This window comes from Mobula birostris, chromosome 24 (assembly GCF_030028105.1).
Source record: "Mobula birostris isolate sMobBir1 chromosome 24, sMobBir1.hap1, whole genome shotgun sequence".
Lineage (NCBI taxonomy): Eukaryota > Metazoa > Chordata > Chondrichthyes > Myliobatiformes > Myliobatidae > Mobula > Mobula birostris.
In genome coordinates this window covers 61,565,216-61,591,019 of record NC_092393.1, presented here as the reverse complement: position 1 = coordinate 61,591,019, position 25,804 = coordinate 61,565,216, and the positions used below count along the sequence as shown (strand labels likewise).

The window sequence follows — 25,804 nt, the reverse complement described above, 5'->3', positions numbered from 1 at the left end:
AGCCGTCTGTGGCAGTGAATTCCACAGATTTGCCATCCTCTGGCTAAAGAAATTCCTTCTCATCTTGTTCTAAAGGGACGTCCTTCTATTCTGAGGCTGTGCCCTCTGGTCCTAGACTCTTCCGGTTTTAGGAACATCCTCTTCACATCCACTCTATCTCGGTCTTTCAGTATTCAGTAGGGTTCAGTTTCTTGCACGGTCTTTCTGGTCTCTCCATGCTGCTTGCAACATTGGACTTTTTCCCAAGCCTTGTCCCTTGCTGTGACCAAGCTTGGTACACTCATCACAGGGTGCTGCCGCAGGAATGCGGCCTGTGTTATCAAGGACCTTCACCATCCAGACCGTGCTCTCTTCTCACCACTGCCGTTAGAAAGGAGGTACAGGAACCTTAAGACCCACACCACCAGGTTCAGGAACAGTTCTTATCCTACAGCCATCAGGCTCCTGAAGCAGTGTGGATAACTTCACTCACCTCAACTGTGAACTGATTCCACAACCTACAGACCCACTTTCAAGGACTTGACAGCTCGTGCTCTCAAAATTATTTACTCTTGTATTATTTACATAATTTGCCTTCTTTTACACATTGGTTGTTTGTCAGTCTTTATGTATGGTTTTTCATAAATTCTATTGTATTTCAATTTGAATGAATCTCAAGGTTATACATGGTGTCATATGCGTACTTTGATAGGAAGTTGGCTTTGAGTGTTGGTAGATGGTGACTGGAGCACTGAGAGGAGGGTGTTGTTGTACAGTATTAGATGAGAAAAGTTGACACTTCTGTTGTCTTTCTCTCTGCAGTGAGTACAAGGTGAATTTTCTGGATATCGCCAAGATATGACACTGGGCCAGAACACGAGCCAACTCAGCCTCGTCGAAGACACAGAGCAGCCTCTGAGCTTGTATCAAGCAAGAATGCTTGACTGATGCTCCTTTGAACTGCTGGTTTGCTGACACAGGAGCTACCTACCGCAGAGTGTGATTATGAGGCTGTTCAGCACATTTCACTGTACATTTTGGACAGTTGTGGTTCTGGGAGGATGATCAAAGACTGGAGATTCTCTCTTGGACTTTATTGTATATTGTACTTGAAGTTTTTTTGGCCTGGTTTGGTTTGGGTTGGGGGGTGGGTAGGAAAGAAGAATGGCTGATTTAATTCTTTAACTAACTTTGGTGAACAGCTCGCCTGTGGACGCTCTGTTACATATCCAGGTGAAGTTATGTTAACTTCCCATCGTCCTGCAGCCTCCATTGATGCCGTACGCCAGGCAGTAACATCTGGGATTGAACTTGGTTTAAATATAAATTTCAGAAACCAGAGAAAACCCTCCCGGCCTGTTTGCAATGGCCCTCTGGACCAGCAGTCTCTCAGGGAGTTGCTGTCTGTCCTCTGTGTGTCTGAGTGAGTGAGTGAGAGAGAGAGAGCGCAGTGTGTGAGTGCATGTATGCGTAGAGGCTGCAGCTAGTTCTCAATCTCTGAGCCAGCAGATTGTGTTTGCAGGCAGTCTGAGCCCTGCAAGGACTGACCGATGTTTGTTAAATTGTAATTGTGGCTTCCAGAGTCTGCCTTGTACTCACTCTCACTGTACAGGCTTGTGTGTGTATCCTTGTTTTGGAATGCTGTTTAATTTAACGCTAATGAGTTCCGGGAGTGAGTACAGGTACGGTGCTAAAAGGAGTGTCTGAGGCATCCCAATGGCCTCCTGTGTCAGAACTTAAACACCTCATCTCTTCTGCTTTAATTGGATTTGTATCGTTTGCAGTGGGAAAGTTTTCCACAGAAGGCAGCCCCAGTGGGGGGTGTGGATCTTCAGATTTTCATTGTGCGGGAGGAAGGAGACGACTGGCCTGTGATTAGGAGCGTCAGTGATGCCCGACTCCGCCATGGTGATGTGCTGGCCCTGGCTCAGTAGGGGAGGCAGAGTGGGCTAGCCGTTTGCCTGACGCTTGCTGTTCGACCTCCTCTGTTCAATAAAGGCTAGTCACTTTCACATTGCCTTTTGGAGCCAGCCCTGGCCCTTCTTGTATGCACAGAAGTAACAAAATGTGGAAGAATCCAGCTTGTTACCTTCCCAGGGAAAAGAAATGGAGGATCCCCTGCCTTAGTCATGGGGTTATTTACAGAGCTACTAGACTGTACGGACCCTGCCCTGTCAGAGTCCTGATGGAGTTGTGTATTGTTAGTATGGTGCATATTGGGTATTACTTTAAAATGTTCTCTTTTTTTTTTCCCCTCTAACTTCATCTGTCCAGCTTGTGAGGGTAGATTTGCATGGGGGAGATGGGCTAGGTGCATTTCAGCACTGAAAGGGGCTGGATGTCCAACTCACTTGGCAGAGCTGGGCACGAGGCTTGGACCCCAGCGCTGAGAACCCTCTCTCGACAACAACTTGCGCCTCATCCACATTCTCTTTGGTGGCAGTTCACTCAACTTCCCAGAACATAGAAGAAAAGCCCTTTGCGTGGCTTTCCCAAAATGAGTGATGGTGTGAGTTCACGTTGTACCATTTTGGTGACCTCTCCTTTAGAGTGATTTATAATTTTAGCCTCTCCCAACCTGTTTGCAAACCCAGTTGACAGAACCGGTTTGTATCGGCCAGTTCCTGAAGCCGTCTGTTCTTTTGGTTACCCTACTTTCAGTCCTCAGTGTAGGTAGTGATGGCAGGTAAAGTGGAATTGCAAGGTCGCTGCCTGTTTAATGTCCTGCCATCGTGAGTCCACCCTCGCCAGATCACCAGCGTTCCCAGTTCTGGTCTTGTGCACGCCTCCCTTGGTGATACCTGCTCCTTTTTTCAGAGTGCAAGTTTTCTAGGATCGCACAGGTCCCCTCCGAGGACACCCAGGCAGCACTAACAGCGTCAGCTCACTCTGATTTTTGTAATATGGTGCTACATGAATCTTTAATATGAATCATCTTTTTCTTATTGAAATGGGTGGGGTGGGTGGGAGAGATTTTGGGGGAAAAAAACTGTGATTTGATTCAGGAAAATCGATTCCCTTCCTGCTGTCGAGTCATACAAATTTTGATAGAATTGAAAAAGGGAAAAGTAAAAAAATAATATTCATAGTACCTAGAAAATCTTTTGCTGCTCCTGCTGACACATGGAGAAGGGCAGCGATGTAGCTAATGGTGGGATTTGTACATGTTTTCTCTATGTATTTTGATAATCTGACCTGGTTATTGTACAAACGTAACCTTTCCTTTTTACTTGGTACAGTGGCTGTTGACAAGTTGTCCAGTTTTTGGCATCTCTGTCCCAACAGAACATGTTTTTCCCCAGAGGAAATCTTTTCACTAAACATTCAATGCATTAGTCACAGATTTGTGTACAAATGAGAATCATTCACTAAATGGCCATTTTTTTACACTTAATAAAAGGTTTAAATGCTTGCGAGCCGCTCTTCATTCTGCCGCATGTGATGTTTATGGATCTGTGTTCTGATGCCCAGAGACTCTAGGCTGCACTTCTACTCCATAAACCTTTGGAAAAAGTGAGTTCCTCTCAAAGTGGAACAGTGCAGTCACTTTGGCCCTCAATGTTGTGTCGACCTTTTAACCCACTCAAAGATCAATTTAACCCTTCCTTTCCACATAGCCCCCCATTTTTCTATCATCCATGTGTCTATCTAAGAGTCCCTTAAATGTCCCTAATGTATCTGCCTCTACCACCACCCCTGGCAGGGCATTCCACACACCCACTACTTTCTGTAAATATTCTCCTAAACTGTCCTGCAATCAGCTTAAAATTATGTCGCCCTCATATTAACCATTTCTGCTGTGGGGAAAGATTCTCTGGCTGTCCACTCAATCTGTGCCTCTTATCATCTTGTACACCTCTATCAAATCACTTGTCATTCTCCTTTGCTCCAAAGGAAAAATACTTGGCCTGTCATCACGAGATATGCATCTGGGTAAATCTCCTTCTAAACATCCTTCCTATAATGAGGTGATCAGAGCTGAGTACTATACTCTTTGTGGTCTAACCAAGGTTTTATAGAGCTGCAGTATTCTGAAACATAAGAACATAAAAATGTAAGAAATCGTAGCAGGAGTCGGCCATCCGGCCCATCAAGCTGCTCTGCCATTCAATAAGATCGTGGCTGATCTGACCATGGATTCATCTCCACCTACCTGCCTTTTCCCCATAAACCTTAATTCCCCATCTATGCAAAAATCTATCCAACCTTGTCTTAAATATATTTACTGAGCTAGGCTCCACTGCTTCTCTGGGCAGAGAATTCCACAGATTCACCACCCTTTGGGGAAAAGTAGTTTCTCCTCAATTCTGTCCTACATCTATTCCCCCAAAACTTGAGGCTATGGCCCCTAGTTCAAGTCTGACCTATCAATAGAAACAACTTTCCTGTCTCTATCTTATCTATCCCTTTCATCATTTTATGTTTCTATAAGATCTCTCATTCTTCTGAATTCCAGCGAGTACAGTCCCAGGTGACTCAATCTCTCCTCATAGTCTAACCCCCTCATCTCTGGAATCAACCTGGTCAACCTCCAAAGCCAGTATATTCTTCCCAAAGTGAGGAGACCAGAACTGCACACAGTACTCCAGGTGCAGCATCACCAGTACCCTGTACAGTTGCAGCATAACCTCCCTGCTCTTGAATTCAATCCCTTTAGCAATGAAGGCCAACATTGCATTTTCCTTCTTGAAAATCTGCTGCACTTGCAAACCAACCTTTCATGATTCATGCACAAGCACTCCCAAATCCCTCTGCACAGCAGCATGCTGCAATTTTTTAACCATTTAAATAATATGTTCTTTTATTTTTCCTTCCAAATTGGATGACCTCGTATTTACTAACATTGTACTCCATCTGCCAGACCCCTGCCCACTCACTTAACCTATCTATATCTCTCTGCAGACTCTCCATATCTTCTGCACAATTTGCTTTTCCACTCAATTTAGTATCATCAGTAAACTTAGATACACTACACTCGGTCCCCTCTTGCAGATCGTTAATGTGTATCATGAACAGTTGTGGGCCCAGCACTGACCCCTGTGGCACACCACTCACCACTGATTGCCAACCAGAGTAACACCCATGTATCCCAACTCTCTGCTTTCTATCAGTTAACCAACCCTCTATCTGTGCTAATACATCACCAGACATCAACTCGATGCATCCTTATCTTGTGGGTAATGCGGCACCTTTCTTTTAAAAAAAAGTTTATCATATAATTACCTTTCTTCAAAAGATTTTTTTCCCTCTTCCTCTTCTAAGCATTCCTTTTATCTTAATTATTTGCACTGATTTTAAAGATCCTGTGTGAATCAGTACATTCTATTTGAGTGTGCCTTTTCAATTGGGGGTGACTTCCAGCCGTCCAATGATAGTCGTTCTGAGATGTCAACGTGGGACCACCGACTGAATGGAGATGATTGCAGGTGGGTGGTTTGTTGGGCATTGTTCTTCTTTGTGCTTCTGATACAGTTCTCAATTGTCCATGCCTTCCCAGATTCCCTGTTTCCTCAAAATGCTGGACAGGCAGCATCTTTGGACGGGAATAAGCAGGTGATGTTTCAGGCTGAGAGCTGATGAAGAGCCATCCAACATTTTGTGTGTTGCTCAAGATTTCCAACATCTGCAGAAACTCCTGTGTTCGAAATGGATAAGGAGCATAAACACATTCCATAGGACCAGAATTAGGCCATTGAGTCCATCGAATCTGCTGCACCATTTGTTTTCCCTCAACCCCATTCTCCAAATAACCTTTGACACCCTTACTAATCAAGAACCTTTTGACCACAACTTTAAATATACCTGTGATGTATGGCTGTCTTTCTTTTAGAGCAATGAACCCCCCCCCCACCAGCACTATGTATTGATCTGTAGTCTACACATGCACATTGCTCTCGCTCACTCCCCTGCCCATCTCCCTCTACCCCCAAACCCTTCTCCACCCTCTGCCCCGCTCTCCAGTATTAATACACCAGTTACAGCCATCTTCCATAAGATATAGGAGCAGAATTAGGCCATTTAGACCGTCAAGTCTGCTCCATTATTTCATCATGGCTGATCCAAGATCCCATTCAACCCCAAACACCTTCTCCCTCACCATATCCCTTAATGCTCCAGCCAATCAGGAATCTAGCAGCTTCCACTTTAAATATACCCATGGACTTGGCCCCCACTGCAGTCTGTGGCAGAGCGTTCCACAGATTCGCCACTCTTTGGCTTAAAAAAAATTCTCCCTTCCTTCTGTTCCAAAAGGTCGCCCCTCAATTTTGAGACTGTGCCCTCTAGTTCTGGATACCCCCACCACATGAAACATCCTCTCCACGTCCACCCTATCTAGTCGTTTCAACATTCGGTAGGTTTCAATGAGATGTCCCGCATTCTTCTAAATTCCAGTGAGTACAGGCCCAAAGCTGCCAAACGCTCCTCATAAATTACCCCCTTCATTCCTGGAATTATCCTCGTGAACCTCTGGATTCTACCCAATGACAATACATCCTTTCTAAGATATGGGGCTCAAAACTGTTGACAATACTCAGTGTGGTCTAACCAGAATCTTATAAAGGCTCAGCATTATCTCCTTGTTTTTATATTCTATTCCCCCTGAAATGCCAACATTGCATTTACCTTCTTTATCACAGACTCAACCTGTGAATTAACCTTCTGGGAGTCTTGCATGGGGACTCCTAAGTCCATATGCATCTCCCCATTTAGATAATTAACGTCTGGCAGTTCTTGGGCTGTATTCCCTGGAGTTCAGGAGAATGAAGGAGGATCTCATAGAAACATTCCAAATGTTAAAACGGCTGAACAGATTAGATATGGCAAAGTTATCTCCCATGTTTGGGGAGTCTAGGATAAGAGGGCACGACTTCAGGATTGAAGGACGTCCATTTAGAATAGAGATGTGGAGAAATGACTTTAGTCAGAGGGCGGTAAATCTGTGAAATTTGTTGACATGAGCGGCTGTGGAGGCCAAGTCACTGGATGCATTTAAGGCAGAGATAGACAGGTTCTTGATTAGTCAGGGTGTCAAAGGGTATGGGGTGAAAACAGGGGAGTGGGGATGACTGGAAAAATTGGATCAGCCCATGATTGAATGGTGGAGTAGACTTGATGGGCCAAATAGCCTACTGCCTCCTGTACCTTATGGTCTTATAATAGTCTGCGCTATTGTTCCTTTTACCAAAATACAGTGTCATACATTTCCCAACACTGTATTTCATCGGCCACTTTTTTCCCAATTTTTCCAATTTGTCTAAGTCCTGCTGCAGTCGAATTGCTTCCTCAGTACTACCTCCCCCCCCCACCTATTTTTGTAACATCAATTCCACTGCCTAAATCATTGACAAACAATATGAAAGCAGTGGTCCCAATACTGACCCCTGAGGAACACCACTAGTCACTGGCAGCCAACCAGAAAAGGCCCCCTTGATTCCCACTGGCTGCCTCCTGCCTGTCAGACATTCCTCTATCCATGCAGTATCTTTCCATAAGACATAGGAGCAGAATTAGGCCATCTAGCCTATAGGGTCTGCTCCGCCATTCAGTCTTGACTGATCCTTTTTTTAAAAAAATCTCTTCAACCCTGGTTCTTGGCCTTTTCTTCATAATCTTTGATGCCATGCCCAATCAAGAATCTATCGATCTCTGCCTTAAATACACCCAATGACTTGGCCTCCACAGCTGTATGTGGCAACACATTCCACAAATTCACTCCCCTCTGGCAAAAGAAATTTCTCCACATCTCTGTTTTGAAAGGACGCCCCTCTATCCTGAGGCTGTGCCCTCTTGTCCTAGACTCTCCCATCATGGGAAACATCCTTTCCACATGGCAGAAGAATTTTGACTGTTCATGAAGAAAAATGGCATCAGACATTTCAAATCAGCTCCTCACCACTCAGCAACAAATGGGTAAGCTGAAAGGTTTTTACAAACCTTCAAGGAGTCCATTAAAGACATTTCTCTACAGCACAAGGTGGACAACTTCCTTTCTGTGTCTCGGAACTCTGTTCATGTGACAAATCAAACACCGGCAACGCTGTTCATGAGCAGGAGTCTGAGTCTGAGATCTCACACAGACCTCCTGAAACCAGACCCCGGGAGGGAAGTGCAGAAAAATCAGTTCAGCCAGTTGCCCAGTGAAGCAAGGAGCTTCAAGTTTGGACAGGAAATCCTAACACGTGATTACCGAGAAGACAAGCGGACACTCGGTAGGATAGCTACGAGAACCAGGCTGTTGATGTTCAGAGTGGATGTTGGCGATCAGACATAGAGGTGTCATGTGGTTCAGGTACTGGTTGTGCAGCCAAAGAACACGCGAGTCAATTGCATGCAGCAAGATGGACACATTACGCTCATGTCACTCGACTTGCCTCTCAGTAACGATCCTGTCACTGACAGGGTCACTGTGACACCGGACACTGAGAATGTTGTCTCAGGTAAGACACCTGCCAGACCTGATGCCACTCCGCCGGTCCAGAGGCGCGATCTGGAAAGAAACCGAGCGCCCAAAGGACTGAGCCTTAAGAATTATGAGCAACACCCACAAGATGCTGGAGGAACGCAGCTGGAGAAAGGGTAGCCCAACACGAGAGGACAGAGAGCCATGGAAGAAAGCAAAAGGGGGAGGAGCGGCAGAAGGAGGCAATGGGCGGGCAAGGAGCTAGGATGAGAGATGGGAATGGGGTATGGTGAAGGGGTACTACCGGAACTTCCAATAATTGATGTTCGTGCCATCAGCTTTGAGGCGACCCAGACGGAATGTAGGGTGTTGTTCCTCCAACCTGCTTGTGGCCTCATCGCGACAGTGGAGGAGGCCGTGGACAGATACAACAGAGTGGGAGGTGGAATTAAAATGAGTGTCCGCTGCTTCTGGCGGACAGAGTGTGGGTGCTCGGCGACGCAGCGTCTCAATCTACGTCGGGTCTCACCGATATGCAGGAGGCCTCTGCGAAGTTGTTATAGACTGATATTGTGAAAGCATGTTTATTTGAAATATGCGTTTATGAAAGGAAAATTTAATGTTTTGTACATATAGAGTTTTATGTTGCATTCATCTAAAGGGGGGGGGGGGAAGGAAGTGTAATGTGTGGATCTATTTCTCTTCAAGCAATGACCCCTCTAGTATTACGCATTGTCTACGCATGTGCACTGTTCTCTCTGGCTGCAATGCGAATACGCCGGTTAAAGCCATCGTTCGTCTGCGTGCTTTTACAGGTGTACTGTATATGTAGTTGTGCAGACACAATACCTAGTGACTTAGCCTGTGGCAATGAATTCCAGATTCACCAGCCTCTGGCCAAAGAAATTCTCCCTCATCCTTGTTCTATAGGGATGTCAATGTGCCCCCATTCCAAGACGTGGATTAGGTTAACGGGGCAGCACGAACTTGCGTGGCCGGAAGGTCCTGCACCGAGATGTTTCTTTAGAAAAAGTTTTTAAAAACTTCGCTCTAGCTGGCATTGAGTTACCTGAACTTAGACTGCTAAAAGTAACAGGTCTGTTGAAAAATACTGAAACACTACACAACGTTGAACAAATACATGGTAGATGTTGTGTAATAGGGCTAGATATGAAGTTATTTTTGTAGCTAAGATAAATGTAAGGTTGTTTTAAAGATTGTGGAAAGGCTGATAATGGAAGTGACCTTGGTCGCTGAAAGCAACAAACGCTACATTGGCTTTGGTCCCTCACTCCAAGCTGCTCTGGCCCATCGGACTGGGTCCCTGCGATGGTGCCGCTGCACTATGCGCATGCTTCAAATTGCCCCATCCATTATTGGAGCAATTATGAAGACTATATTTCATTAGGAATTTGAGATATGCTACGTCACCAGATTCTGGCCAATTTCTACAGATGCACAATGGGGAGCAATCTTACTGAGTGCATAAGTCTTGTATGGAGGGCCCAATGCACAGGATCAGAAAAAGCCACAAAGGGTTGAACCTCAGCCAGCTCCGTCATGGGCACCAGCTTCCCCAACATCGAGGGCATCATAAGACCATAAGACAAAGGAGCAGAAGTCGACCATTCGGCCCATCGAGTCTGCTCCGCCATTTTATCATGAGCTGATCCATTCTCCCATTTAGTCCCACTCCCCCGCCTTCTCACCATAACCTTTGACTCCCTGGCTACTCAGATACCTATCAATCTCTGCCTTAAATACACCCAATGACTTGGCCTCCACTGCTGCCCGTGGCAACAAATTCCATAGATTCACCACCCTCTGACTAAAAAAATTTCTTCGCATCTCTGTTCTGAATGGGCGCCCTTCAATCCTTAAGTCATGCCCTCTCGTACTAGACTCCCCCATCATGGGAAACAACTTTGCCACATCCATTCTGTCCATGCCTTTTAACATTCGAAATGTTTCTATGAGGTCTCCCCTCATTCTTCTAAACTGCAAGGAATACAGTCTAAGAGCGGACAAACGTTCCTCATATGTTAACCCTCTCATTCCCGGAATCATTCTAGTGAATCTTCTCTGTACCCTCTCCAACGTCAGCACATCCCTTCTTAAATAAGGAGACCAAAACTACTCATGAAGGACCCTCACCATCCGGGACATGCCCTCTTCTCGTTACTACCATCAGGGAGAGCTACAGGAGTCTGACAACCTCCTCCCCTCTGCTATCAGGTTTCTGAACAGCCACAAATTACACTACCCATTTTTACCTGCTTATTATATATATTTTTTACTAGCTGTGACGAGAATACACATAAATTAAGATGTTTGCTGGCCTGGGTTAGCACCAGTGGCATCAGCAGTTGGTCTGCCACCTGTCCTCAGGGGAGGGAGAGATAAGGAACAATGAAGCAGCACCTGGAGATGTGTAATGAAGGGACGGGAGAGAGAGCTGTCTAGAGCGGCTCCCCCTTTGAACCCTGAACTGTTTGAAGTGATGGACAGGTGATACCCCAGCAGGGGGATAAAAAGGGACAGGTTTGCTAAGGCAGCACACATGACACCCGAGGTAACGAGACCCTGGAAGCGGTGCGCCTCTCACGAGTCGGTGGGAAGTACCGGACAACGCACAGGGTGGAAAGGTACGATCAGCGGGAACCCGGTGTGTGTCCGCCCTTGCTTGGGTGCCGAGTTCACTGCAGAGGATCGACCGTATCTGGAGGAGGGGTCACAGTCGGTGACCTCAGGTGACATCACCAAGGACCCGCCCGGAAAGCTGCTTGTGAGCAATCTCGCCGGTCTGAATGATCAGTCGTTCTCTCTCTCTCTCTCTCTCCCCCTCCCCCCACGTTGTCCATCGCCATGGCAACGATTACTGCGAACTGAACTGAACTTTGTCACTTTGAAATTGGTCATTTACCCCTAGACAACGATAGAGCTTGATTGATGCTGTTATCTTAATTCTGTGCATGTGTGTTTATCATTGCTGAACTGTTGCATTTATTATCCTTTCGATTACTGTGTTGCTTGTTTCTTTAATAAAACTTTTAGTTCTAGTAATCCAGACTCCAACTGAGTGATCCATTTCTGCTGGTTTGGCAACCCAGTTACGGGGTACGTAACATAGCATATATTGCACCCTGTACTGCTGCCACTAATAAATTTAACAATGTACAATGTCAGTGAGAATAAACCTGATTCTGAGATTGGGCTGTCTAGCCTTGAGTTTTAACAGTTGTGATCCACAGCTGGGTCACACTATTAGCGATAATCCCCATGATGTGAAATTACTTTTTTTTATTCTGTTCTATCTTGACCTGAAACACTATCCCCATGTGAATACATGTGTAGGGTGGCAATACATCTCTACTAAAGGATAATAACGAATGCATTCACCTTTCCTTGCAAGATTGCAGAAGTGGCAATTACAGTTCAAGAATCAGCTGTGGTGATGGTTCATATTTCAGAATCAGACACCATCACTGACATGAAATTTGTTTTGTTTCAGCAAGACAAAAAGTATTACAAGTTTCCACCTATACAGTAGTCCCTGTGCAGCATTTCTGAATACAATAGATGAGTCAATGTGTATTTACAATGCAATCCCATTTCACCCCCAACAGGCAATTGGGTGTGAATTTCAGCATCTTTAAACTTTCTGAACATGATCTAGTCACACACCCAGCAGGAATATCAACAAAGGGGAATCTATAGTCAACATTCCATGTTGAGATCCTTCATCAGGGCTGTCAATTCCCCTCCACAGATGCTGCCTAACCTGCTGAGTTCCTCCAGCTTTTTGCGTTGCTGTGGATTTCCAGCATCTGCAGAATCCCTTCTGAAAGGAGGGATTAGGTTGGTGATTTCATTATCACAGCCCTGTCTCAAATGATTTAACCCCACCAAAGCACCGACAATCACAAACATAGCTCTTTTAAACATGTTTATTGGACCGTTTACCTACCCCTAGCATTTAGGGTCAACATGATACATAAAATCAATTAAAAAAATGTCTAAGCCATTTGGAATGATGCAGGTAAGGTGGAATTGTGCACGCCTGGAATGATTCACTCGTAGATCCAATCATGGGCACAGTTCTTGTAGTCCACTATCTCCTCTGATTTGAACCACAAACAGATCTCCTTCTGTGCACTTGGAACAGAGTCACTCCCATGGATGATGTTCCTGTAAAGAACAGATCACTTATTAGTTAGATCATCAAAGTTTCAACAAACAGGCCATTCGGCTCATCAACACGTGCCAAATTCCTAGTCATGTGTTGAAATAATTATCAAGTTTTTGAAAATCTCAACTACACAACCAATTTGTTCCATATGTACACAACCTGCTCTGTAAAGAAATGCTTCCTGATGTTAAAGGGAAATTACAGACAAACCATGTATGTAGCCATAGTTGTACCTTCATTGATTATGAAGTCCTCTCTCATGAATCCTCTCATTCTACATCTACTTGGCTGTTCTCACCTTCTCTGAACTCTCTCCAGTGTCTTCACATCCTTCACAAAATATGGAAACCAAAACTGTGCAGTGTTCAAGATGTGGCATCAAGCGCATTCTACAGCTTGAGAACATCTCTAGACATGAACTCCACTGAGTGCATTATATTGCCCAGCATTCTGTGTTTGTCTAGATGTTGACAGTGATGAGTCTACCAGGATGCCCAAATCCTTCTACAGTGCACGTTCTAACTGAAGAGCCCTCATTGTATATTGATATCTAATAGTTCTACTTCCTATATGTAGTATTTTACATCTTCTTACATTAAATTTCATCTGCCAACTGTATTGATCCTGCTGGCTGAATGTTATCAACCCATCCTAATTTTGTGTCACCAGATGCACAATTCATTGTTTACAGTTGTAGGCAAACCTGCAAGTGTTTCTCCAAAATCTCTGTTCAAGTTAAAAACACACAGCACAGTAGCATAACTCTTAACAGAGCCAGTGACCCAGGTTCAATTCCCATCGAAGCCTGCAAGAAGTTTGTATGCACATTTCCTCCTGGTGCTCTGGTTTTCTCCCACATTCCGAAGGTCAAAGCTCAATCTTCAAAGTAAATTTATTATCGAAGAACATATGTCATCATATACAACTGAGATTCATTTCCTAGCAGGCATACTCAATAAACCCTTCTTATAACCGTAATACAATCAATGACGACACCAACTGAGCAAGCACCCAGTGTGTCAAGACAAACTGTGCAAATGTTAGTAGGTTACTCAGATGGGTGTAATCGGGCAGCATGGGCTCATTGGGTTGAAGGGCCTGTTACTATGCTGTATCTCTAAAACACAGCACAGGCATGAACTAGGCAGTCCTTGGGGTGTGTCAGTGAAGCAAGAGGGACAACTTTCAGCCTCAGCACAAAACGCTGGAGGAACTCAGCAGGTCAGGCAGGCATCATCCATGGAAATGAATAGTCGATGTTTTGGGTTCAAACACCTCTTCAGGATTGGAAAGGGAGGGGACAGAAGCTAGAAGAACAGGTGAGAGGGCAATTGGAACAGCCCCTCCCTTCTTCCAATCCCATTTCCCTCAACCCTTCTTTCCCCACCTCCTTGTGAACCCCCTTCCCCTTTTCCCAATGGTCCACCACTCTCAGCTATTCCGTCCACTTCAGCCCTTTACGTTTTCCACGAATCACCTCCCAGCTTGTACCCCCCCCCTTCATTTTCAATCCCGATGAACGGGCGCGGCACAAAATATCGACTGTTGCCTGACCTGCTGAGTTTCTTCAGTACGGTGTGATTTCCAGAGACTGCAGAATCTCGTGTTTATTCTCAAGTATCAAGAACTCGCCTTTGGGAGGACAGAGCCACTTCAGTGATAAAAACAAGGCGGAAAGGACACTGCCAGTGTCACTGGAACAGCTGATGTTCACCGGTGAGTTCCGTCATTTCTAGACTGTCCAAACCTACCTGCCAATCTGGATGCAGAAGTCTCCACGGATGGTGCCAGGCTTGGAGTCAGCAGGGTTGGTCTCACCCAACATCACCCTGGCAGTCCTCACCACATTAAGACCTTCCCACACCTGCACCACAGGGACAAAAGGAGTGAGAGAATCCCGACCAATAACAACCCACACATAAACACCCCCCCCCCCCACTCACTGGGGAACAGGTCACACACACCCCCTCTCCCGCACAGGGAGACAGGTCACACACACACCCCCTCTCCCTCCCTGGGGGACAGGTCACACACACAACTTTCCACAGGGCAGCAGACTGTCAGAAAATCAAAAACCAGGAACGGTAAAGGCTCTTCAGCCCAATGGTGTGCCAACCCTTTAACCATCTCACACCTCCTGTGTTTGTCTTTCGTCCATGAATCTGTCCCAGACCCTCTAAAGTATCAGCCTCTGCCCCCACCACTCTTTTAAAAAACCTACCCCTTGGAACCTCTTATAATTTCCTCCAATCACCTATCCCTACTCAAAGACTATTGAAGAAAGTGCAAGGTTCCTCACTGTGTGACAGGAATGGAACTGGAATAGGTTTTCTATCATCACGTCAGTGAAGTTTGTCTTACATACTGTCCATACAGATCAAACCATTACACAGTGCATTGAGGCAGAACAAGGGGAAACACTAACAGTGCAGAATATAGTGTAAATTGTGGGAAGAAAGGAATTGTAAGGGTTTTGGTCCAAGGACCAAAGGTGGAAAGGTGGGACAGCTGGTAAGAGGGAGGGAGAGACCAGGGTCAGAGAGATGGACCGAGGAGGGTACAAAACGATAGGCAGGTTAGTAGCCGTGGCAGTGAGAGGGTTTATAGTAAACAGTGGATGGATCTAGTAAAGGAGAGAAGTGTCAGGGGAATCTGAGAGCTGGGTGCAGTTAGTGGCAAGACTAAAGATAAAATTGGAGAACTGCATGGGTGCAGGCAGCAGCACCAATGCAGTTGCTGTGACTGGCAAGAGTTGAGTGATACTGGAAAAAGTTTCAAACAGACTGTTCCACACAGCCAAGACAGGCTCGTTACCTAACCCGCAGGCCATCTGAGCGCTCTCCTCAGCCTACCCCACCCCAGACCCCGTCTGACTCATCTCTCTCCTATCCACCCCAAGCCCTGATCTAAAACGTTGGCAATTCTTGCCCCACTCAATTCCCCCAGATTGTCTGTTGCACCTGATTCTGGCATCTGCTGTCTCTTGATGCTCCAATACACCAAACACCCCCTCACCACATGGACAGGAGGCAACACCACCACTATTTCTTCGGCCCCAAAGATCACATGTTTAGGCAGCTCTGACTCACCATGGCAACAACAGGTCCGGAGCTCATGTACTCAATGAGCTTGCGGTAAAACGGTTTATCTGAAAGCTCCGCGTAGTGTTTCTCAAGTAGGGAAGGAGATGCCTACAGAGAGAGAGAGAGGGAGCAATTTACATTCATGTTCAAAAATTAGTCAGAATGACATGAAGACAACGCAGAGGGAGCTTCACTGTGCTTTTGACCCATGCTATTCCTGCCTTGGGAGTGAAAAATGGGTAACAATCTGCAAACAGAAACATTCTTGCTGTCATCCTGCACTATTCCCACACATTATTCCTCTGGTCTGGTGCAATTTTACAATTCCAAGATTAAATCACTCACCTAATTGTTGCTGGTCTTGGGCTAGCAAATTTAACAGCAGGAATGATCAAGCAGCCCAGGTATTGGAATTTGGTTTATTGTCACATGGTGCCACGACAGCTCGGAGTTCAATTCTAGTGCCGTCTCTGTATGTCCTCCCTGTGAAATGTGTCTGTTTTCCCCAAGTGCTCTGGTCGCCTCCCACAGTCCAAAAAAATACTGGGTAGGTTAATGGGTCATTGTAAATTCTCCCATGATGAGGCTAGGGTTAACCGAGAGGTTGCTGGTGCAGTATGGCTCAAAGGGCCAACTCTACGCTGCACTGAATATATACAATACAGTGAAAGTAAGCCCAGCTGATTGAGCTTATGCCGGCCGGTTTAGCGAGCAGAGCGGCGGACACCCCTGCTGAAATCTGGAGGAAAACACACAGAGGATGCAGAGGGGGATCACAGAGTCGAGGAAAGAGGACCGGATCGAAACAACAGAGACTTTTGGAGAAGAGGAGTTCGGTGGGTAATAAAATGGACGAGTTCACAGCACTAGCCAGGCGTCAGAGAACATTTCAGGAGTGCAGTGTTATGTTTTTCACTGGAATGGGGCTGCACGAGGACATACCCGATCAAAACTTTTCCATGGACGGCTTCCAGACTGTTCAGGCTGACCGGAAGTGCACTGAGAGCGGTAAGCGTAAAGGAGTTGGGGGCTTACTGTTCTGGTTAACAATGGATGGTGCAATCCTGGTCATATTATGATCGAGGAATGTGTTTGTAGACCAGATATTGAACTTTTTGCTGTTGGACCCCGGCCATATTCCACCGAGATACAACACTGGGCGTTATGGGAGGTCATTCCTGCCTGCGGCCATCAAACTTGCAGCTCCTCCTGTGGAGGGTCAGACACCCTGAGCCAATAGACTGGTCCTGGACTTATTTCCATCTGGCATAGTTTGCATTTTGTTGTTTGATTGTTTGTGGTTTTTGTATTGCTATATTTACGCTCTATTCTTGGTTGGTGCGGCTGTAACGAAACCAAATTTCCCTCGGGATCAATAAAGTATATCTACCTATCTATCAAAAAGCTGGTCTTGCATATTTTTAACAGATCAATTCAGGAGTTGTATATAACCCTCCATACAGTAGGCAGGATGTCAGCTGCAAATTACAATGCGAGATACCAAAGGCATGTAAAAAGGGCAATGTTACAATAGCCACGGGGGATTTCAATATGCAGGTAGACTGGGAAAACCAGGCTGGTGCTGGATACCAAGTGAGAATTTGTAAATCATCTATGAGATGGCTTTTAGAGCGAGCCCACTAGGGGATCAACTATTCTGAATCGGGTGTTGTGTAGAGAACAAGAAATGATTAGGGAGTTTAAACAGCAAAGAAACCCTTAGGAGATTATGATCGTATGATCAAATTCACCCTGCAGTTTGAGAAAGTGAATCTAAAATCAGACATTACAGTGGAGCAACGGTTATTACAGAGGCATGAGAGAGGAGCTGGCCAAAGTTGATTGGAAGGGAACACTAGCAGGGATGACGATGGCAATGATTGGAGTTTCTGGGAGTAATTCAGAAGGTGCAGGACAGATGAAGCAGTATTCTAAAGGCAGGGTGATGCAACTGTGGCTGGCAAGGGAAGTCAAAGACAGCAAATTCAAAAAAGTGACATACAACATAGCAAAAATTAGCAGGAAGTTAGAGGATTGAGAAGCTTTTAAAAAACCAACAGTAGGCAACAACAAAAGCCAAAAGGCAAGAAAAGATGAAATACGAAGTTAAGCTAACCAATAATATAAAATTAGATACAAAACCTTTTATCCCCCCAAGAATAAAAGAGGTGAGGATAGATGGCAGTGTGGAGGATCAAAGGGAGCTTGGGGTCTGAGTCCATAGAACACTCAAGGCTGCTGCGCAGGTTGACTCTGTGGTTAAGAAGGCATATGGTGCATTGGCCTTCATCAATCATGGGATTGAGTTTAAGAGCCAAGAGATAATGTTACAGCTATATAGGACCCTGGTCAGACCCCACTGGGAGTACTGTGCTCAGTTCTGGTCTCCTCACTACTGGAAGGAGATGGAAACCATAGAAAGGATGCACAGGAGATTTACAAGGATGTTGCCTGGATTGGGGAACATACCTTATGAGAATAGGTTGAAATGAACTTAGCCTTTTCTCCTTGGAGCAACGGAGGATGAGAGGTGACCTGATAGAGGTGTACAAGATGATGACAGGCACTGATTGTGTGGATAGACAGGGGCTTTTTCCCTGGGCTGAAATGGCTAGCATGAGAGGGCACAGTTTTAAGGTGTTTGGAAGTAGGTAGAGAGGAGGTATCAGGGCTAAGTTTTTTTTAAAAATGCAGGAAGTGCTGAATGTGTGGAATGGGCTGCCGGCAACGGTGATGGAGGCGGATACGATAGAGTCTTTTAAGAGACTCCTGGACAGCGAAAACTGATGCAAAATACTTTTCAGTTCGTCTGCTGTTTTGTTGCCCCCATTACTACATCGTTTTCTAGTGGTCCAATATCTACTCTTGCCTCTTCTACACTATGGATCCAAAGAAACTTTTGGTATCCTCTAATATTATTGGCGAGCTTACTTCCGTATTCCACCTTTACCTTCTTAATGACTTCAGTTACAAACGTTTGTCCATTCTGTTGGTTTTTAAAAGCTTCCCAATTCTCCAACTTCCCACTAATCTTTGCTCTCTCTGGCTTTTATGTTGGCTTTCATTTCTCGTTAGCAATGGCTGTGTCATCTTTCCTTTAGAATACTTCTTCCTCTTTGTGATGTGTATATCCTGTGCCTTCTGAATTGCTTCCACAAATTCCAACCATTGCTGCTGCTGTTACCGTCCTTGCCAGTGTTCTTTTCCAGTCAATTCTGGGCAACCCCTCTCTTATGTCCCTTTAATCTTCTCTACTCCATGGTAAAACTGATACATTTGACTTTAGTTTCTCCTCAAATTTCAGAGTGAATTCTGTCATATTATGATCACTGTCCCCCAAGGGTTCTTTTACCTTAAAACCCTCTAAAATCAATTCTGGTGATTGCGCAACACCTAATCTAGAAGATTGGCAGACTGGCAGGAAACAGAGTGGGGCTTTTTTGATTGGCTGGTGTTCCACAGGGGTTGGTGGAGTTTAGAATGTTGTTTGGGGGGGGGGGCCTGCGGAGGATTTCATTGAAGCCGATTGAATATAGAAAGGCCTATAGAGAGGGCAAAGAGAGGATGTTCCTATAAAGGGGGAGTCTGGGACCAGGGGGCAATGTCAGAATAGAGGGATGTGGCTATTTAGACAGACGAGGTAGTTTGTTGCCAGAGGGCTGTGGAGGCCAAGTCATTGCATATATTTAAATCGGAGGTCAACAGGTTGCGGATTTGTAAAAGCATCATAGATCATGGGATGACAACAGGGGAATAGTGTTGAGAGGGCCAAATGGCAGAGCAGGCTCCGAGACCTGTTTCACATTGTACAAGGCAGGGTGATATTTCATGACACAGTGACAGCCAGCAGGGACAGTTTCCACAGCCAAGGCAATTACTCAGACTCACATACCTGGAGAAACTTCATGGCAACCAGTTTAAACCCCTTCTGTTCAAAGCGCTTGATGATATCTCCGACAATTCCTCGCTGGACGCCATCTGGCTTCACAGCAATGAAGGTGCGTTCCAGGTTGGCAGACATGTTTCTGGAAAATTAAACACGTACATGAGAAAGTCATTTCTTCACTACAACACGGCGTTCTAGCCAGGATCCCACCAGGGCCATTGGGAATTCACTTCCAAACGATATTTAATTCACAGCCACCGGGGTGGGGAGGAACCTCAGTAGGGACAGGGGGCATCACGCCTGTAGGCTCCTCCCTGGGACTGGTCACGGCCAAACACACTGAACAGATCACAGCGGTCCTGGCCATGACCACAGCCCGGGGTAGATTAAGGTCTGAAACCCAGAGTGCTCTATACCCAACCTGAACTAGATCAGACGATGGGTGCTACAGAAACACTGCTATGCTATCACAGCTCGGGGCATCGGGGTTCAGAGTTCAATCGGAGAGCTGGCCTGTAGGAGGTCTCTGTATGTCCTCTTTGGGGAATGTGGGGTTTCCCCCGGATGCTCTGGTTTCCTCTCACGGTCCGAAAGGTGTAACCAGGTCAGTTAGTTATTGGTCATGGTAAATTGTCCAGTGAAGAAGTTAGGATTGACCGCGTTCTCTGGGGCAGCTCTGCTCAGAAGGCTGGGAGGGCCCATTCTGTGCTACATCTCCAAATAAGATGAAATATTCGCAACTCCAGAGGTAGATTAAACACCAGGGCGAGTGTAGAACCAGGCTGCTGGGTGAAGATCTCCTGAAACGCCTCTGACAGCCGGGACAGTCTCCCCACACCCGCAGGGGAATCACGCTCGGCAATCTGACGGAGCCGGAGTGATGGAAGCGGCCGGCCCGCTGAGTGACTCCAGCCCTCCTGCTGCGGGCTGAGGCGGGGCCGAGGGGGTCGCCTGACCGGGCCGGAAGGACTGAGGGGAAATCGCCGGGTGGGGATGGGAGGGTCCCGCTAAGGGCAGGGGAGGGGACGGTGAGGAGGGAGGGGAGGAGGAGGAGGGAAGGAGGGAGGGGACGGAGAGGGGTAGGATGAGGAGGAGGATGATGAGGAGGAGGGGGAGGAGACGCCGCCACCCTCAGCCGCCTCAGCCTCACCTGGATCCGCCACGGCTTCAAACCAGCTGAGAGCGCGGCACCGCCCGCACCGTCTTAAATAGCAGCTGACCGGAAGCCGGCGCTGCCACGGCGACGGTTGGGTGTAGGGAAAAGGGGTGAAGAGAAGGAACCACAGTTAAGGAGACGAAACGAACTATAATCATATTTTTCTTCGTTAGTTAGAAGGGTTTATAACAGATTCCCCACATATCTGAGCAGTAAACTTCGCTCGGATTTATTTTACCGAACGGATTTATTCCGCTATCCCCCCATCATGCCCGGTGGGTGCTTCCCGAGCGCCCTCTGACCCGGAAAGACACGCCGGCTTCATGCCCAGCATCGGCTCCAGAACCGCGGAGTTTCCCGAGCGTCGCTTCGGTTGCCGGCCGGAGGATGTCCGCCAGGCCCAAGAAGCGCCGTGCGGAGCGGCAGATGGAGGAGACGGAGCGGCAGAAGAACCTGAAGCGGCTGCAGGTGATGGGGGAGCAGCCGGACGAGGAGCGGCGGCTGGAGGAGCTGCTGTTCGGCGGCGAGGAGGCGCTGCTGGAGAGGCTGCAGGTGAGCCGCGGGGCCGGGGCCGGGGCCGGGGCCGGGGCTGAGGCTGAGGGCGGTCCGGGTCCGGGTGAGCCGCGGCCGGGTCTGGGGCTGAGGGCGGTCCGGGTCCGGGTGGGCCGGGGCTGGGGCTGGGGCTGAGACTGAGGGCTGAGGACGGTCCGGGTGAGCCGCGGGGCCGGGGCCGGGGCCGGGGCTGAGGGCGGTCCGGGTGAGCGCACGATACTCTACATGAGGCCTCGCCAGTGTCTTACACATTACATCCCATCTCCTAGACTCAATACTTTGATTTGTGAAGGCCAACGTACCAGAAGCTTTCTTTATGACCCTGTCTACATGTGACGCCCCTTCAATGGATTATGGACCTGTGTTCCCAGATCCCTTCGACCTACCACACTCAGTGTGCAAGACCTACCCTGGCTGGTCCTTACGAAGTGTAACACCCCGCACTTGTCCGCATTAAATTCCATCTGCCATTTTCAGCCCATTTTTCCAGCTGATGCTGATCTCTCTGCAGGCCACGATAGTCTTCCTCACTGTCCACTACACCCCCGAACCTGGTGTCATTTGCAAATTTGCTATCCAGTTAACCACATTATCATCCATATCATTGATATAGATGACAAACAACAAAGGACTCAGCACTGATCCCTGTGGCACAGGGCTAGCCACAGACGTCCAGTCAGAGAGGCGACCCACTACTACCACTCCCTAGCCAAAGTCTAATCCAATTTACTACCTCATCCTGAGTGCCGAACCACTGAACCTTCTTGACCAGCCTCCCTTGGGGGACCTTGTCAAATGCCTTACTAAATTCCATGTAGATAACATCCACGGTCTTGCCTTCATCCACTTTCCTGGTAATTTCTTTAAAAAAATTCCTTACGATTAGTTTAACAACACAAATAAAAAATTGCTGGTGAACGCAGCAGGCCAGGCAGCATCTATAGGAAAAGGTACAGTCAACAATTCGGGCTGGGACCCTTCGTCAGGACGAACTGAAAGAAGAGATAGTAAGCGATTTGAAAGGGGGAGGGGGAGATCCGCAATGATAGGAGAAGACAGGAAGATTGGTTAGACGTGACCTACCAAGCACGAAGCCAGGCTGACTGTCCTTAATCAGTCCATTTCTATCCAAATGCTTACATATCTGGTTCCTCAGAATAGCTTCCAATAACTTCCCCGCAACTGATGTCAGACTCACCAGCCTATAATTTCCTGGTTTCTGTCGAGAGCTCTTTTTAAACGACAGGACAACATTGGATATCCTTCAGTCCTCTGGTATCTCTCCTGTCGCTAAGGATGTTTTAAATATCTCTGCTAGGACCCCAGCAATTTCTGCACTTGTCCCCTGTAGGGTCCAAGGGAACAGCTTGCCAGAGCCTGGGGATTTGTCCATCCTAATTTACCTCAAAACAGCAAACACCTCCTCCGTTGTAATCTGTACGGCCTCCATCACACTACTGCTTTGCCTCACCTCTACAGACTCTGTGCCCATCTTCTGAGAAAATACAGATGCAAAAATTATTTAAGATCTCCCCCATCTCTTTTGGCTTCACACATGAATTACCATTCTGGTCTTCCAGAGGACCAATTTTGAGTCTTGCAATCCTTTTGATCTTAACGTATCTGTGGAATCCCTTAGGATTCTCCTTCACCCTGTCTGCTGGAGCAACGTCATGTCTTCCTTTATCCCTCTGATTTCTTTCTAATGCGTCTCTTGTATTTCTTGTACTCCATAAGCACCTCATTTGTTCCTACCTACCTGTACCTGCTGGGCATCTCCTTTTTTTCCTCTTAACCAGGGCCTCAATGTCTTTTGAAACTCAAAGTTCCCTCCACCTGTTATCTTTACCTTTTATCCTGACAGGCACATACAAGTTTGTACTCTCAAAATTTCACTTTTGAAGGCCTCCCACTTACCAAGTACACCTTTTCCAGAAAACAGTCCATCCCAATCCACACTTGTCTTTTCTGATACTTTCAAAATTGGCCTTTTTCCAGTTTAGAATCGCAGCCTGCATACAGGCCTATCTTTGAAACTAATGGCAATATGGTCACTGTTCTACACAAAATTCTGTCACCTGCCCTGTCTCATTCCCTAATAACTGATCCAGTATCACACAGTCTCATTGGGACTTCTGTGTACTGATGAAGGAAACTGTCCTTAACATACTTGACAAACTCTTTCCCAATTAGTCCTTTAACTGGATGGGATTCCTAATCATTATGTGGAAAGTTAAAATCACCTGTTATACCAACCTTGTGTTTCTACGATCTCTCCACAAATTTGTTCCTTTAATTCCTACGGACTGTTCAGTGGCCTGCAATATGCCCCATTAACTTTCTTATTTCTCCGTTCCACCCATTATGCCTCACTAACAGTTCTCCAGTCTGTTTTGACTGAGCACTGCTGTGACATTTTCCTTTAATCACTCCTGCTGTACCGTGTCTAAAGCAATGGAACCCCGGAATATTGAGCTGCCAGAACTGCCTCTCCTGCAACATAGTCTCGCTAATGGCTACAATATCATAATTCCAAGTGTTGATCCATGCCCTGACCTCTTCCGCCTTTCCTATGATACTTCCTGCATTGAAATATATACAGCTCAGGACACCATGCTCAACCTTTAGATTTCTGATTTTGTTTGCGGTCCTACCAAGATCTGCCTCTGCAACCTCTCCACTAACTGTTCTGGCACTCTGGTTCCCATCCCCCTGTAACTCTAGTTTAAACCCCACTGTGCAGCACTAGCAAATGGTCTCCCTCCAATTCAAGTGAAAGCCATCTCTTCTGTGCAGGTCCCACCTTCGCTGGGAGAGAGCCCAAAGACCCAAAAACCTTACGCCCTCCCTTCTACACCAACTCCTTAGCCACGTGTTAAACTGTATAATCTTCCTAGTTCCAGCTTCGCTAGCATGTGGCACGGGTAGCAGTCCTGAGATCACAACCCTGGAGGTCCTACCCTTTAACTTAGCACCTAACTCCCTGAACTCCCTTTGCAGAACCTTGTCACACTTTCCACCCATGTCATTGGTACCTACATGGACCACGACTTCTGGCTGTTCATCCTCTCACTTAAGAATGCTGAGGACTCGATCCGAGATATCTCGGACCCTGGCACCCAGGACGCAAGATACCATTCGGGAATCTCGTTCTTGTCCACAGAACCTCCCTTCTGTCCCTTTACTAATGAACCCCCTATCACCACAGCATGCCTCTTCTCCCCTCCTCCCTTCTGAGTCAGAGAGGTGGACTCAGTGCCAGAGACACTGTGACTTTCCTCTGCATGGTCATCCCCCAACAGTATCCAAAGTGGTATACCTGTTGTTGAAGGGGATGGCCACAGGACCCTTCACCCCCTTCCCCTTCCTGACTGTCACCCAGTTTCCTGTGTCCTGCACCTTGGCTGTAACTACCTCTTGATAAGTCCTATCTATCAGCCCCTCAGCCTCCTGAATGATCTGGAGTTCATCCAGTTCCAACTCCCAATTCCTTAACACGTTTGTTAGAAGCTGCAGCTGCATGTACTGTTTGCAGTTGTAGTCATCAGGGACACTGGATTTTGTCCTGCTTTCCCACATCCCACAAGAGGAGCATTCACTACCCTGCCTGGTATCTCTACTGTCCTAGCTGAGCAGATATAAAGAAGGGAGAACAATAAACTCTGGGTGGGGGGGAACTGTAAATACAGCTTTCTTGCTTCTCTGACTGAAGCCTCTAAGAGCTAAAGCCTCAAAATCTCCACTTGAACTTTGTCCTCTCCAAGGATGGGTGCTGCACCTGTCCCTGCTTGCCTTTAATTTGTTCTTGTCATTCAATCCCAAAATGGGGATTGGCCGCTGCTCAAAGGTACTGAATGCTGTTGGTGTTTCTGGGGCGGTGTGGGTTTTGCTTAACTTATCCCACCCCCTCACCCCTCACTCTACTCCTCCCCCTCCCTTTCCCCTCAGCAGAGAAGTTGGGACTTTATTCCTCCGAACTTTGGAGACTGATCGGTGTTTTGAAAATGATGTGGGGCAGAGGTAGGGTCAATGTGCACAGTCATTTTCTCAGGTTTGGGGAATCGAGAACTAGAGGCTTGATGTTTGAGGGCAGAGATTTAATGCGAACATAGACGGCAACGCCCACACACGTAGACTGCTCCCTGTACGCGACGAGCTGCCGGAGGAAGTGGTTGAGGCAGGTACACTAACAACATTTGAAAGGTTCTTGGAGTCAGTAGGAAATATTTATGGAGAGATTGTTAGCCTCGATGGGAATCCTGGTTACCTAAAGGTCCTGTTTCTATGCTCTACCTTCCTTTCCCTCTCAGCCAACACAAAGGAAGGATCGGGAGCAAACCTTGCTGGATGAATCCTCCAGTGACTCGGAAGTGGAAAATGAAGCCAAGTCCGGTTTCCCTCCACGCAAGAGAGCAGCGTGGGTGGATGAGGAGGACGGAGCAGACGATGAGTAAGTGGGCTGTGTGGGTGAATGGGGAGCACCAGACATCCGGGAAAGCTGCAAGCTAATGCCATCGCCAGATATGTTCCCCCACACACCTCCATCTCCTGTCCTGGC

At 46.9% G+C, this 25,804-nt stretch overlaps 3 protein-coding genes across 5 annotated transcripts in view; 2 read left to right on the top strand and 1 right to left on the bottom strand.

Annotated features, from left to right (window-relative positions):
• Nucleotides 1-2,937, top strand: part of mbtd1 (mbt domain containing 1) — an 80,734-nt gene extending 77,797 nt beyond the window's left edge. For both annotated transcript variants that reach the window (XM_072242256.1, XM_072242255.1), the window contains one exon: nucleotides 802-2,937. The gene's annotated coding sequence lies outside the window, so the exon portion shown is untranslated. The remainder of the gene's footprint in view (nucleotides 1-801) is intronic.
• Nucleotides 2,938-12,313: 9,376 nt separating this feature from the next.
• Nucleotides 12,314-20,786, bottom strand: LOC140187402 (nucleoside diphosphate kinase-like). The gene is made up of 5 exons (XM_072242712.1): nucleotides 20,689-20,786; nucleotides 19,545-19,677; nucleotides 15,659-15,760; nucleotides 14,321-14,433; nucleotides 12,314-12,568 (listed from the first exon to the last, which is right to left on the bottom strand). Exons 2-5 carry the CDS (start codon nucleotides 19,671-19,673, stop codon nucleotides 12,451-12,453), a joined length of 462 nt encoding a protein of 153 aa, XP_072098813.1. The 5' UTR covers nucleotides 19,674-19,677; nucleotides 20,689-20,786; the 3' UTR covers nucleotides 12,314-12,450.
• Nucleotides 20,787-20,996: 210 nt separating this feature from the next.
• The window catches only part of utp18 (UTP18 small subunit processome component), a 55,204-nt gene continuing 50,396 nt past the window's right edge, over nucleotides 20,997-25,804 (top strand). The window contains exons 1-2 of one of the 2 annotated variants that reach the window (XM_072242711.1): nucleotides 20,997-21,246; nucleotides 25,557-25,696. In XM_072242711.1, the coding sequence (XP_072098812.1) occupies nucleotides 21,082-21,246; nucleotides 25,557-25,696 (305 nt within the window). In that variant the 5' untranslated portion in view covers nucleotides 20,997-21,081. The remainder of the gene's footprint in view (nucleotides 21,247-25,556; nucleotides 25,697-25,804) is intronic. The other variant, XM_072242710.1, reaches the window with a different exon arrangement.

Bases quoted from the DNA above. Each gene is read 5' to 3' on its own strand.
- LOC140187402 (XM_072242712.1), bottom strand. From the start codon at position 19,673: ATGTCTGCCAACCTGGAACGCACCTTCATTGCTGTGAAGCCAGATGGC. The intron at 15,761-19,544 runs GTATGTGAGTCT...CTCTCTCTGTAG, and splicing joins TTGCCATGAAGTTTCTCCAG to GCATCTCCTTCCCTACTTGA. The intron at 12,569-14,320 runs GTAGGTTTGGAC...TGTTCTTTACAG, and splicing joins TTCTGCATCCAGATTGGCAG to GAACATCATCCATGGGAGTG.